The 14,822-nt window shown below is 35.2% G+C and overlaps 1 protein-coding gene across 1 annotated transcript in view; it reads right to left on the reverse strand.

Moving 5' to 3' along the window:
• Positions 1 to 12,435, reverse strand: part of LOC124366126 (enhancer of rudimentary homolog) — a 33,199-nt gene extending 20,764 nt beyond the window's left edge. Inside the window, exon 1 of the mRNA XM_046822408.1 lies at positions 12,138 to 12,435. Coding sequence (XP_046678364.1) covers positions 12,138 to 12,182 — 45 coding nt within the window. The 5' untranslated portion in view covers positions 12,183 to 12,435. The remainder of the gene's footprint in view (positions 1 to 12,137) is intronic.
• Between the last annotated feature and the right edge of the window lie 2,387 nt (positions 12,436 to 14,822).

Below are 14,822 nucleotides of genomic sequence, written 5' to 3' on the forward strand. Positions count from 1 at the left end.
AAAATTTGTTCCACAAGAGTATCTATGGCCTGTACAGTTGATCTTCCAGTGCGGTAGCCAAATTGACTGTCACTAAATAGATTATGGGATTCAAAATAGTGACAGATCTGAATCTTGAGCACTTTCTCATAAATTTTATTTAACTAACAGTGAAAATTACAAGTCACTATGACAGTTGGTTCTTATTTTCTGCCTCCTGAAATAATAAACTTAATTGGTATATTACTAGCAGTAGAAGCAAGATTTCAGAACGAAACTAAAGAAATCGGAAATAATCATTCATTTACATAGTTGTCACACTTCCCAATAGAACCTAGAAGTCAAGGTATTAATTTCATATTTTAAATAATAGCGACATAGTACAGAGGGTCTAAGTGTGGTCACCCGAGCTGTAGTGCCACTATTGTGACACAGGTGTGTACAACCGTGGCCGCCCGGCCTGTGAGTACTCCCTTGACATGAAACATCTGACCTGCACGTCTGCAATGATAAGAGTTGTGTGCGTGGTCATCTGATCTGCACAGCATTCTCAGCTTGTTTCATCCGAGTGCTATGGGTTGACAGGTGCCAGGTGAGGTTCACGAAGACATTGTGGATCGCCCCACACAGACTATAGTTAAGTATGAACTATTGATGCACTCTGCAAAAATCCAACGGCACATTTCCCCCATGTTTTTTTTATAAAAACAAAATGTGAAGTGAAACTTATAAACTTTGTTTTGTTCATTAAATTGCACAAGTAATTGTGAAGTTAACGGCTGACCCTGCAAAATATGAGTTTTGTGCTACTAGCCCTATTGCTATGGTCCTCCTGAACAAAACAGTATAAGGTTTCAAATGGTGTAGATTTTGTAGAAGAGTAGAAGAGATTCTTGCAAGAAAAGTAGTTCCACTTAAAATGTTCTAAAATTCATTGTAATTTTTATACCCTAAAACCTTATATTGTTTTGTTCAGAATAACAATAGCAATAGGTTAATAACGCGAATCTTGTTTCCAAAGTAGTAAAAATAAATTTGAAAATAAGCATTACAAATTGAACTTTCAACCAACCAATAACTGTTAGATGGCGCATAACTGAACTGTTCTGACCACAGAACACTCAGATAAGCTATCAGGAGCAGATAACTCTGTACCATAGTTCTAATTCATTTATGCTGAATCGCGGTAGGAAGTAGGTTCTTGTTAACTAGACGCGGTGCGTGGACATTGTTTGTTCAGTTAGACCGGTCAATCAGCTGATCGAGCGACGGTGATACGTTCCGACCCGGCTCGCTGCAGAGAGAGAAGCAGTCAGTCGAGTCTTGGAGTTTCAAGGAGAAGGTGTACCGGTCGAAGCTGAAGTTTTCTTCCTCTAACCCTATAGTTGGGATTTAGAGTAATTATTTATCGCGTGTAAATTCAATTTCAAGTATTTAAATTTTTAGTGCGTTTTATTTTCCGATCTGCCTCCGAATCTTCAAAGTAGTAAGTCCCGTACCAGCGTATAGTTAATATCTTTTATTTTTATAATACTGTAATAAAAATTTCTAAAGTTTCCCATCTTTCAGAGTCTGAAAATTTAATTCAATTTTTTGAAGTATTGTGAATTAAATGTTGGTCATAAAGTAAATATCAAGTTTTGTGTTATATTAATTTTGAGTATTTTGAGAAGAGAACTTTTTATTGCGTTTTGTTAATTTAAACCATTTTTTTTGGAGAAGTATACATTTTTAGTTTAATTTTAATTTTAATACCTTTTAACCAGACTCTTAATTAGATTTGTTCGATTGAGTGACATTTTGAAGAAAATTGAATCAAAAGTTTGTAAACTTTGTTAACTTTTTGGTGAACTTAAATTTCGGAATAAACCAAGTATTTCCGTAAAGTTGTTTTAATTTATAAAATATTAGCTCCATATAAATTCAATATATGTACTATAAAAACGGTACATAATTTGCGCCACTCTGCTATTTCTTTTTGAGCATAAACTTGTACAACAGGTTATTTACAGGAAAGAACTTGTAAACTGGTATAAACTTGTATAATTCATGAAAGTGTGTGTAGCTTGTGTAAGACTTGTATAAACTTGAAAAGTGTGTATAAACCTGCATAATTTTGTGTAGTGAGTAAGACTTAGGACTTAGAATAATATTGTGAGTTTGGAATATTTGATTTATTTTAAGAAAATTATTTTAAAATAAAAATGGAGCTAGCGCATGTGGATCTGTTGCTCAAAAAGGAATTGATATTTGAAATAAATTTTAGGGGCGGAAATGCTTCTGAAAACGACACCGTCCAGAATCTTAGAAAAATGTTGAGGTCCCTTTTGAAATTAAATATCGGGGCCAACGCTGGTAATCTGAAGGGGCGTATAGAACCTAGCACTGCATTAAAGGAAATAAAAGTTGATTTGGAGGCATTATCTGTCAAGATAGGAAACTTGTCCGAGGAAAAATCGACAGGCGAGTATTTGAGACTAGTGTGTAGGCACAAACATCTCACTGTGAGAGTTGATGTATTATGTGAGTTGTATAAGTGGGAAGGAGCGTCTGAAACCTTAATTTCAAAACTTAAGGATGGTTTGATTGAAATTAAGGCAAAATTAGGAAAACTTGGCGTAAGCGAGGAGGAAATAGTTAATTTTGAAACCAGTCTTTTAAATACAAGCCTGGAAGAGGAAGAATTCGAAGAGATGAGCAAGCCCGTATCTCAAACGAGAAATGAGAATATTTTAGGTTTGAGTCTTCCCCAGGGGAAACATGTAGAAGGGAATTTTGCAAAATTACCAAATCCCCTAGAGCGATTTAAAAAAATGTTTAAACCCACAGACGGACTAAATGTTTCAGAATTGTTGAATTATATCGAAATAATGTTAAAAATTAAGGGTGAAACTAGCTTAAGTGATAGTGAGATCATAAATATGAGTGTAGGTTATGCCACTGGTCCACTTTACAATAAAATGCTTCAATTTAAGGTAAATGCTAGTAATTTTAGTGAAGTACACAAAGGACTATTAGATTATTTTGTTCCATTTGGTCATAGAGAAGCCTTGAAGAGGGACTTAGTAACTAGATCACAAAAACCTGACGAAAAACTGAGCAGTTATATTTTAAACGTTAAGCAAAATGCAAAATTGCTATTGTGTGATTATTCTGAGACCGAACTAACGGAATTGATAAAATTAGGTATCTCATCTCAAGTAAGGGCCAGACTGGTATTTTGTACAAATCCGAAAAATTTTGCCGACCTTGACAATTTATGTATATATGAGCAGAACGTAGCTTATGAACAAGTGAAGGTATGTGAGGAACGTAGAGTTTGCAAATCGGACTTTGTTCAGAAGAGTAATGTAAATTCAACTGCAAACTCGTATGTAAATAATCCCATGATGGTAAAGAAAGCAATATTAAAATGTTTTATTTGTAATAAACCGGGACATATCGCTAGGGATTGTTTTAAAAATATTCAGAGAGCACAGATACCTAGATTCGAAAAATCTGCGGTCTCAAAAAACTTATAAATAGGGGAGAATTCCAAGAAGGTAGTGCGAGAGTGGAATCTCCCCGGTCACGTCCCACTGACATTAAAAATAATTATAATTATGGAAGAGGTCGAGAACAAATGAGGGCAAGGGGTAAGAATAATGTGAGAAATGCCTGTATGCATGTAAAAAGGGCCGGACGTTCAATGACCCTGCCCGTTGTGAAAGTGTTTGTTGGTAAGGGTACATACCATAATGTATTATTGGACACGGGAAGCGGAGTGAACCTGATAAGCGAAAGCATTTACGACTCATTATTAAAGAAAGGACTGGCCAGTATTCTTGAACATACTGACATTAAATGTTTGTCGGCAGATAACAATGAATTATCGATCCTGGGTAAATGTATTGTAAAAATAAAGATAGAATGTTTTTCTTGGAAAGTTCAGTTTTTAGTTTCGAAAAATTTGTCTTGGCCAATAATTCTGGGTTCAAATTTTATAAAAGAAACTGGCATGGTGGTGGATTTAATAAAACAGGATATGTGTTGGTTTAAGTTTAAACCAGAAGTCACAATCGAGTTATTTCAGAATAATACAATCCTTATAAATAATGTGAACCAGAGTATTGTGGTAGGGTGCAATAAGGCAAAGGAGGGTATTTTAAAAATTATTAACGAATTCCCTCAAGTTTTTACTGATAAAATAGGGCAAGCTATTGACTTCGAAATTGACCTAGAAGTCAGCGACCCCGAGCCAGTGAGATTGAAGCCGTATCCGCTATCCCCCCCCAAGCTGCAAGAATTAAGAAAAATTTTAGATGAACTGTTGGCACAGAACATAATTAGACCCAGTGTGTCAAATTATGCTAGCCCCGCATTTTTAGTAACCAAACCGGGAAGTGATAAATCTAGAATGGTGATTAATTACTCAAAATTAAATAGTAAGTTGAAGAGAGTGGAACATCCAATTGGAGACGTATACGAATCATACCACTACTTACAAGGGTGTACTTATTTTTCAAACTTGGATTTGAGTAATTCATTTTACCAATTGAAACTTACGGAAAAAAGCAAACATTTAACTGGTTTTGTTACGCCGTTTGAATCATATGAATTCAATCGTGTACCATATGGGTTACACTTGGGAAGCGGAACAATGAGCCGCTTATTAAATAAAGTGTTGCAAGGTGTAAAATTTCAGTATGCTTTAAATTATGTAGATGACATAATAATATTTAGCAAAAGTTTACCAGAGCATATAGAACATGTCAGAGATGTTGTGGAGAGGCTGGCCAAACATGGACTTACGGTTAACCCGAATAAGGTGAGCTTTGCATGTAAAGAGATCAAGTTTTTAGGTCACCTAATCTCTAAGGACCAGATAAGAGTCGACCCGGATAGAACTTCTGCCATTAGAGATGCGAGAGAGCCAAAGGACGCAAAAGGCGTAAGTAGATTTATCGGAGCAGTGAGCTATTTCGCAAAGTTCATCCCAAACTATGCAGACAAGGCAGCATGTTTAAATGAACTGAGAAAAAAGAATAGGAAATTTGAGTGGACTCAGGAGTGTCAGGAGAGCTTCAACAGCTTAAAGGAAAGTGTAAGTACACCACCGGTATTAATAATACCAGATTATAATAAGCCATTTATCCTATGTACGGATGCGAGTGACAAGGCAGCAGGAAGTTGTTTAATGCAGGAAATAGAAGGTGAGAATAAACCAGTGGCTTATTATTCAAAAAAATTCAATGAATCCGAACAAAGAAACTTGACTGTGTACCAAAAGGAAGCACTTGCAGTGGTATGCGCGATAAACAAATTTCGTAGTTACCTAGAAGTAAGGCCTTTTACGCTAATAACGGACAATAGTGCACTAGCGTGGGTACTAGGCAATTTTAGGAAATTAGGAAAGTTAGGTAGGTGGGCAGCTACAATTTTAAGCCTACCATTTAAAATTAAACATGTAAAATCAAAAGACAATGCGGTGGCAGACTATTTATCTAGACTATTTGAATGTAGAGATAAAATGCAAAGTGTGGAGGAAATTGAAGAATACCAGTACGGTATACAAAATGATAGTGTAACAGACAATAGCATAAGAGTAGCAATTAAGGAAGAAAATGTAAATAATGTATTTGTAAATAGCGTAGGTAATTTTCCACTAGCTTATACGGACTTTAAGGTTCACCAAACCGAGGACAATATAATACGAAAAATATATAATAGTATAAAAGGTGGCACTAACTCTGAAAAATATTTCTTGTGTAAGGGAGTTGTGATGTATAGAAGTAAGCCTACTAGTAAGCCAAAGATATGTCTACCAGAACATTTAGTAGATATGGTGTTTAAGTATTACCATGAGTCGGAAATCGGGGGCCACTATGGAATATTAAAAACTACCAGAAAGATATGCGATTTATTTTACCATGCGGATCTAGCCGGGCTGATAAAAGACAAAAATGTGCGAAGCTTGTGCGTTAGCGAAAACCGGTAAGGTTTATCATGGCAAACTGATTTCTGGTGTATCAGATAGGCCCATGGACAAATTGTACATAGACATTTTTGGCCCTTTAACCAGGTCCAGTAGTGGAAATAATAATATCCTGATTGTACTTGACGACCATTCAAAAATGGTATTTTTAAGCGCGATAAAAGACGCGAAAAGTAAATCAATAATAAAAGTATTAGAAAGTGAAATTTTTAAAAATTTTGCATATTGCAAAAATATAGTGTCGGACAATGCACAGTGTTTTAGAAGTGTCGAACTAAAGAACTATTTATTCGCCCGAGGAATCAATCATCAATTTGTAACTCCATTTGTACCACAGGGAAACAAAAGTGAACGTCAGTTGAGGACAGTAAAACAGATGTTAAAAATTTACTTTAATTCGGATCAAACTAAGTGGGACACCAAATTAACCGAATTACAATTAGCAATAAATTGTGCGACCTCGGAAGCTACTAAAAATTCACCATACGAAATTATGTTCGGAAATAGGCCTAACCTGGAATTGACCAATAGATGGAACATTAATGATTTATTGGACTGTGATGTGTCAAAGCCAGATAATTTGGATAGGTTTCAAAGAACTGTGTTAAACTTAAAAAAGTCCATTTCGGCTAACAGGAAGAGGGCAGGCTATAGTGATAAGGAATGTGAACACCCATTCAAAGTTGGGAGCCTTGTATACGTGAAGACACACTGGCTGAGTAACAAAGCGGAAAAATTTCAGGCAAAAATGGCAAACCGGTTTTGTGGACCCTACAGGATTATATATAAATTAACAGAAGTGACCTTTATAGTTCAGGATATCAAGGATGAAAGATCAGTGAAGAAAGTGCATGTTTCACAATTAAAGTTAAAGTACTAAAAGTGAAAGTTGAGAACTCAATAAACATTAGCCCCCCCCCGCAAAGATTGGAGGAGCAGGTAGCAGTGCTATTAGCGAACCAGAGCCAGCCAACCACGAGATCAACGAGGCCGCCGCACTGCACCGGCCGCACGATCATTGGAGAAGCTACCTGCCTCGACTCCTCACCTACCACATCCCTCTGCGATGGCTACCTGGGGAGCCACACTGGACATCGGGCAACCCCTACCACATCACCCCTCGGACTACACATCACAGCCTCCACGTAGTGATAAGTACCAAAATTGTTATTTAAAAGTGTGCATGTGGAGGGATATTATTGTACTTAATCCGGGATGAGTGTTTTAAAGGTTTAGGTTCCTACCGTGATTTCAGCTTCGGGCTAGGGAAAGATATGTACCATAGTTCTAATTCATTTATGCTGAATCGCGGTAGGAAGTAGGCTCTTGTTAACTAGACGCGGTGCGTGGACATTGTTTGTTCAGTTAGACCGGTCAATCAGCTGATCGAGCGACGGTGATACGTTCCGACCCGGCTCGCTGCAGAGAGAGAAGCAGTCAGTCGAGTCTTGGAGTTTCAAGGAGAAGGTGTACCGGTCGAAGCTGAAGTTTTCTTCCTCTAACCCTATAGTTGGGATTTAGAGTAATTATTTATCGCGTGTAAATTCAATTTCAAGTATTTAAATTTTTAGTGCGTTTTATTTTCCGATCTGCCTCCGAATCTTCAAAGTAGTAAGTCCCGTACCAGCATATAGTTAATATCTTTTATTTTTATAATACTGTAATAAAAATTTCTAAAGTTTCCCATCTTTCAGAGTCTGAAAATTTAATTCAATTTTTTGAAGTATTGTGAATTAAATGTTGGTCATAAAGTAAATATCAAGTTTTGTGTTATATTAATTTTGAGTATTTTGAGAAGAGAACTTTTTATTGCGTTTTGTTAATTTAAACCATTTTTTTTGGAGAAGTATACATTTTTAGTTTAATTTTAATTTTAATACCTTTTAACCAGACTCTTAATTAGATTTGTTCGATTGAGTGACATTTTGAAGAAAATTGAATCAAAAGTTTGTAAACTTTGTTAACTTTTTGGTGAACTTAAATTTCGGAATAAACCAAGTATTTCCGTAAAGTTGTTTTAATTTATAAAATATTAGCTCCATATAAATTCAATATATGTACTATAAAAACGGTACAACTCTAAAAATCATAGATAACACACAAGTCATACAAGCACAATACACAAGTATAACCATAAATTTACATTTCAGTTAATAAAAAAACAAAGTTATTTGAGATTTCCAACCCCTAAAAGCATATATATTTTGGTTAAACTTGTGACTTGCCAGATCGGCCATTAACCCCATAGATACCACTGAACGATAAACACCAATTTACAATGATTGACACAAACAGAACGCAACATGATCTAGAAAATGTTATGAAAAACAAGAACTAATAGGAAATAATTCATTTGACTATATTTATTACAATCAATGGTTATAAGTAAGATTTCTAATAAGCTAAGTAACAGTATAATTAATATAAACTTAACACATTTAAACTTTAAAAATAACATACATAATAGCTTTGAAACAAATAACATTTTAACAAGTGTTAAAAATAAAGGTACTTTGGTATTAACTGGAGGCCACTATTTTTGGAACAGTTGTTACCGAGGATCTACAAGACAAACATTAGGCTATTAGAAAGAACAGACTTAGTTTGATTTACTGTGAAGATTTCATGTCATTATGACCAACAGTTCTAGTTTTCTGCCGACTGAAAGTAATCGATATCGGCGAGAAGGTGGCCGCTCTGTCCCTATCTACTATTTATTACATGCTATCCATACATACGTATTATAAAAATAAAAAGTCAAAATTTATCAGCCCTCACAGGATCTGAGCTAGAATTAAAAATCCCCCACCATGATCTAATATTAGAAAATCGGAAATGCCCCTGGCCATCAGTGCAGGCTTCGGTGGCGCCTTAGGCGAAAGAAAGAAATCATCTGATGAAAGACACATCCCTCGATATAGTACCCAAATTCAAGCTCAGATCAAATGAGTGCTCTTAAAGGTTATCTTTAACTTTGGTACTACTGGTAACATATTTATGATAATCTAATCAAAACCTGTTTATATCTCGTAATAACAAAAAACACGTAGGGACAGAGTGACCTACTTCTCGCCGAATTTGCTTCTTTTTGAGAGGCAGAAGATCGTCATAATGACATGACGTTTTTCACATATTTCACATGACAATTTTCACAGTAGGCTAAATATAATCGGTTTTCTCTAATATTGTAATTTTTAGATCCCCAGTGAGAAAAACAGTTCCAAAAAAATAGTGGCCTCTGATTAATACCAAAGTACCAAAATAAATAGGAACCATAAAACCAGACAGTAAGATAAAGGCAATATTTATGGTAATTGAAACAAGTGGGTGTGTCAAAGTATGTGTTTTATTAAAGTGGGTTTGTTTGCAGGTGTGTGCTTTGTGTTGATGTTATAGAACACAATATGGGGTAGAGTACGATAAGCGGACCCGGTTTTTTATATAAAAACTATCAAACAATGGTTAATTATTAAACCCATTGATGTAATCAACCAATTAATTAGAACAATAATTAAATCATATGTACCAACTGTACACACATTTTCATATTCTAAACAGAATTTGTTCTGCACATAGCTTTGTTAAAATAAAATAAGATATTTAAATTTAGAAAACTACAAAATGAAAGATGATTTACTATGTGTTTCTCGGTTTCGGGATGATTGCTTAATTTTTCGTTTGATTAATGGTTATGGGGTTTTTATTATTTATAACATTACGTATTGTTTCAACTATTTCTGATAATATTAAACATCTGATTTTAGTACGGTATTTTATATATGTTGATATTGATTGATAGTTCTCTTATTCAATATATAAAGTATCGATGATTGTAATAAGTGATATAAAACCCGGGTCCCCTCATCTTACTCCGCCTGGTAATTGTAAAAGAAATGGCCGGAGCGGAAAAATACGAGTTTTGCGTTATTACCTTATTGGAATTTTCCTACAGAATAAAACAATATTAGGTTTGGATGGGGTGGAAATGAGAAATAACAAAGTTCTATAGGCTAACATAAAAAATCGAATATCTGTTCATGTGTGGAGCAATATTTCTATGTTGTACATCCCCGTTGGGCGTCTTGTGACGATGATTCAACCTCGTAATGATGTAATCGTATGCGGCGCCATCTTTCTAAACGTGAATCAAAAATAATACTAAAATGAGCAAAATTTTGACCCAAATGAACAATGTTTTCAGATGCGGCGCTATCTTTGGAAACGTAAATGAAAAATAATACTGAAACGAGCAAAATTTTGACCCAAATGAACAATGTTTTTCTTAATTTTGATCTACAAATAATTTAGTTGTCATCAGGTTGAGACGAATCCTTCCAGCCACTGCTGCCACAGCCGGGCTGATGTCAACCAAAGAAAAACATCCTTCGAGATAGTATCTGTTAGTAAAATAATAAATTCTAGAGGGGCTGATCAGAAATACAAATGGAAACATAATGCAAAGACAATTATTTAAAGTATAAAAAACTTAATAAATAATGAAAAACCCTAACATAAATATATAAATGGACATTAATAGAAAATAATTACCAGTAGTATGTTGGCGGATACAGCTGAGCAGAAGCAACAAAAAAGTGATAGAGCCTGCTATGTGGGTGGGGATATTTGGCCTTGAAAAGGACTTCTGCCAGGTACCCAACAAAATGGTCACCCCAGACACCATAACGAGGGATGTTCGCCCTGGCTCCTCGCCAGTGTCTTTCAATGGTGTTTGTATGTGCACCAGTATCAGGGTCAACAAAATTAATGGAATGATTCACGGAGAAGTGCCTGAACCCCTCATCACTGAGACAGTTGTAGGCCTTCCAACAGTCGCTTACAATTTTCGTACCCATTCTTTAATTACGTCAAGGAGGGTGTTCCTGTCACGTTGTTCAACAGCAACACTGTCCCTGAATTGTCAAATTAACTGCCGGAGCGGCAAAATACGAGTTTCGAGTTAGTAACTTATTGGAATCGTCCTACAGATCAAAACAATATAAGGTTTGACTGGGTGGAAATGAAAAATAACGAAGTTATAGAACATCAAAAATGGAACAACTGTTCAAGCTCAGAGTAATATTTCCATGTTATACATCCACATCGGGCATCACGTGACCTATTTTCATGATTCAACCTCGTGATGACGTCACCGGATGCGGCGCCATCTTTGCAAACATAAATGAAAAATAATACTGAAATGAGCAGAATTTTGATCCAAATGAACAATGTTTTTCTTAAATTTCGAGCAACAAATTAATTAGTTGTTATTGAGTTGAGACGAGTGCCTCCAGCCATCAGCGCGGGCTTCGACAGCACCCTCGGTGCTGCCCCGCACTGATATCAATGAAAGAAAAACATCCCTCGAGATAGCACCTATCAGTAAAATATCAAATTCTAGAGGGCCTGATCAAAAATATAAATTGAATTGTAATGGAAAGGCAATTATGTACCGTGTAAAAAACTGAATAAATCATGAATACCCCTAATATGAATACGTATATAAATGGACATTAATAGAGAACACTTACCATTAGTGTGTTCCACAGAATGTACAGAAACTAAATAATCTCGTTTCGGCCAAAACGTAAACTCTTAACATGCTTGACAAAACAATCCGACACACACGATTCACTGCAATTCATCGAACTAGTGGATGGTTGATCCATGATTATCACGCCCTCACTTGATCCAAACTACAGTACACGATATCTTGTGAAGCACTGACTTCTCCCAGGAAGCGCTCAGATAACAGATAAGCTATCAGTCCCGGCCACAGATAATATTTACATAAACAGATATCCAGACATAGCATGCAAACAGAACATTAAAAACTTAAATATTTATGAGTATACCTCCTGAAACCATGTTATATATGTCATTTGCATCCCCTAAAACCACATATATTTTTGTTCAGGAGGATGAATCTGATTTACCACATCAGCTTTTAACCTAATAATTGCCCTTTGCCCCACAATATGTTTTTCACAGTAACTTAACACAAACTCCACTATGAAAAGAATGTTCAAGGCATAGAACAGAACAGTACTGAGCAGAATATTGAGGGAATCATAAAATTAAGTTAGTAAAAATAAATAAGTTAGTTCTATTATGTAAACAAAGTGCTTCAAAATTATCTTAGCTCTTTAGGCAAGTACTTATTGCAAATTAGATGAATGTCACTTACTTGTCTAGCTCTAGGTACAATGTGGCCTGAAACCTCCATGTCCATATTAGCTCGCACAGTTAAACTTTGTAGCAAAAAACCCTTTTTCCAAATTTATAAACACCTTTCAGTATTACCTAACCTTAGAATAAGATTGCCAAATCTAGAAACCTTTATACTAAGCAAGCTAAAACTAAGATATCCAGTGGTTTTCCTACAAATACGAACTGAATCCAAGTTCAAACTTGTTCAATTCACTAACACCGGCAACTGTTAACTAACTAAACTAAACTGTGCATGGACACATGGAGTGCTACTCATCAACCGTCACTTTCCCGTCCAGACGTAAAACTCTTTTTACACTGTGTGTCAATATTGCAGTTATCTACGTGAAGGCGTGTCCAATAATTCAAAAACAGGACATTCCATATAATATAAGAAAATCACTTGTTCGCCAAATCTAAGTCCAATTTCTTATTAAAATTTTCCATACAGGTTCCCTCTAAACAGTTTTAATATAAACCAACGCCAAATAAAAGATTTCGACTTATCTTTTTGGCACGTGCAACCCTTGTTCATAATCAAAAGTTGCTCTTGTGGAGAATCTGGGCGGTTAGCCTTAATAGGAATTTCACACAGGTGCCCTATAATCTGTTATAAAACAGACAAACGCAAGTTCAACCATTAAGGGGTTATCGTTTCGTCTAAATGCACGTTCGTCGTGCGTTCATGGTGATAGTGTAGAGCTGATCACACTACAGATGAATGTGACTCTACTGTAAATATTATTCCATCCTGAATATGTGCTCTGGCAGCCTTGCATCAACTACATCTTCTGACAATTTTTGAAATGCACAGATAGCCTCTGGAGACAGCGGAAAGATTTCAGTGGATGGCATAAATTTTATTTTCTCGTAAAAGATTAGAATAAAGCTTTAATAGTGAGTGAACATGCCTTGACAAAGACGTTAAGAGTGGATATCCTGGGGCACGTTCAACTTGATATGATTAAGATATACTACATTAAACTTTACATCTTCTTCTCGCATTTACTGCATGTGTTTAAACTATAAACACCATTTGTAACTCCAAAAGACATCCTCCGAAACTGATAGAGCTGTCCACATGCCTAAAAACCTGTTTAAACAAGTTCATCATTTTCAATTTACAACTGGTAGATATAAAGATCTGTGACGATTCCCAGCATATAGTTGTAAAACCCGACTGTTGAAATCTTATACGGTCTGAATCAGCCAATTAAAATGTTGAATTATCAATAATATTTTTGTTTTAATTCAACATAACATTTAATGGTGTAATTGTAATAGTAAACAATAAATATAATGCAGTCATTCGTACTAGGTTAAGCAATGCAGGAGGAGAAGATATATAGCTATTTAATAGTATATATAGCGGTATAGACTACATAGCAGTTATATGTAAGGTTTGTTTACGGTGGTTTCACTGTAAATGTATTGATAAAACAAATGACATTTATGAAAAAGTGAAAAAAGCAAATTAAATGGGCATATTCAGACTGTACTACATCAGAAATTGAAGACAAGAAAAATAAAGATCATAATCTAGTTAATCATGAATTATTGGAACAATTGTAAAATCAAGACTTGATAATAAAGACAAAGTCTAAAGTTGCTTTCAGACTAATGATGCGATTTAAAACACGAAAAAGTCAATAACAAACTGAAATTACTTGTATTGGAAAAAGAATAAAAGATCATATTACTTGAAGGGGAATTAAAACAGCTATCTCAAATGGTTAAAGAAGTCAAAGTAGGCAATGGTTAAGACCAACAACGAGACGGTGAAAGATTGGTTCACACTTTAAACTCAACACCAAAGATTGATCATGGTAAATTAATAAAAATGAGTGAGTTAGGCATGATCAGCCCTACCGTGGAAACTTATTCTATTAAGGAAGAAACAAAACAAAAGTAATAATTAAAAACTAAATCAGTCTAAGCGTAGGCATAGATGGTCAAACTGTATTATTAAGTTCACTAACAGTTTTGGGGTATAGGAAGTCGAAGAGGGAAGTATGTTTGAAAAAGAGAGTATTCAGATTGGTAAAATTCAAGATAGTTTTGGTAGACTTGCCAAAAAGGTATGATCTGGTGGAATGGTCATGTGTAAACATGGAAGTTAGTAAAGTTAATTCAATTCTTAAGGAACTATGTAGCGAAAATTCAAATTTAATTTTAGTAGAGGCTAGTAAGGCTGAAACGACTCTTCATAAAATACACGGGATGCATTTTAATCCCAGAGAGAAACATGGTTGTCTATTCAAATAACTAATTCACTAGAAGATTTAGAACTTGAGTTTATTTCGATGGACAATTATAGTCCTGTTCTTGAGTCATAAAATGACATAGTATGTAACTCTCTGGAAACTCTTTTTGTACTCTAAGGTCCCCTCTTCGATAGAACCTAAGACTACATTAAGAGCAGAGCCCAATGTTAAAAGAAATCTACAACTTAACACCGGCCCTAGATCAGGAGGCTTGGGAATAACAAGTTCTGAGTTTAGTTGTTTCAAATATTTTCTTTTGTCCTTATTTTAAACATTCAGGGTGGATTGCTTGGCAAGTTAAATGCTCTTGAGTCTGTGATTGTGAATAATAACTGTGATATTATTTCTTTATCCGAGCATTGGCTAAGCAGTTCTGCCATTAAAGTCTGTAACTTAAG

This window comes from Homalodisca vitripennis, chromosome 7 (genome assembly GCF_021130785.1).
Source record: "Homalodisca vitripennis isolate AUS2020 chromosome 7, UT_GWSS_2.1, whole genome shotgun sequence".
NCBI lineage: Eukaryota > Metazoa > Arthropoda > Insecta > Hemiptera > Cicadellidae > Homalodisca > Homalodisca vitripennis.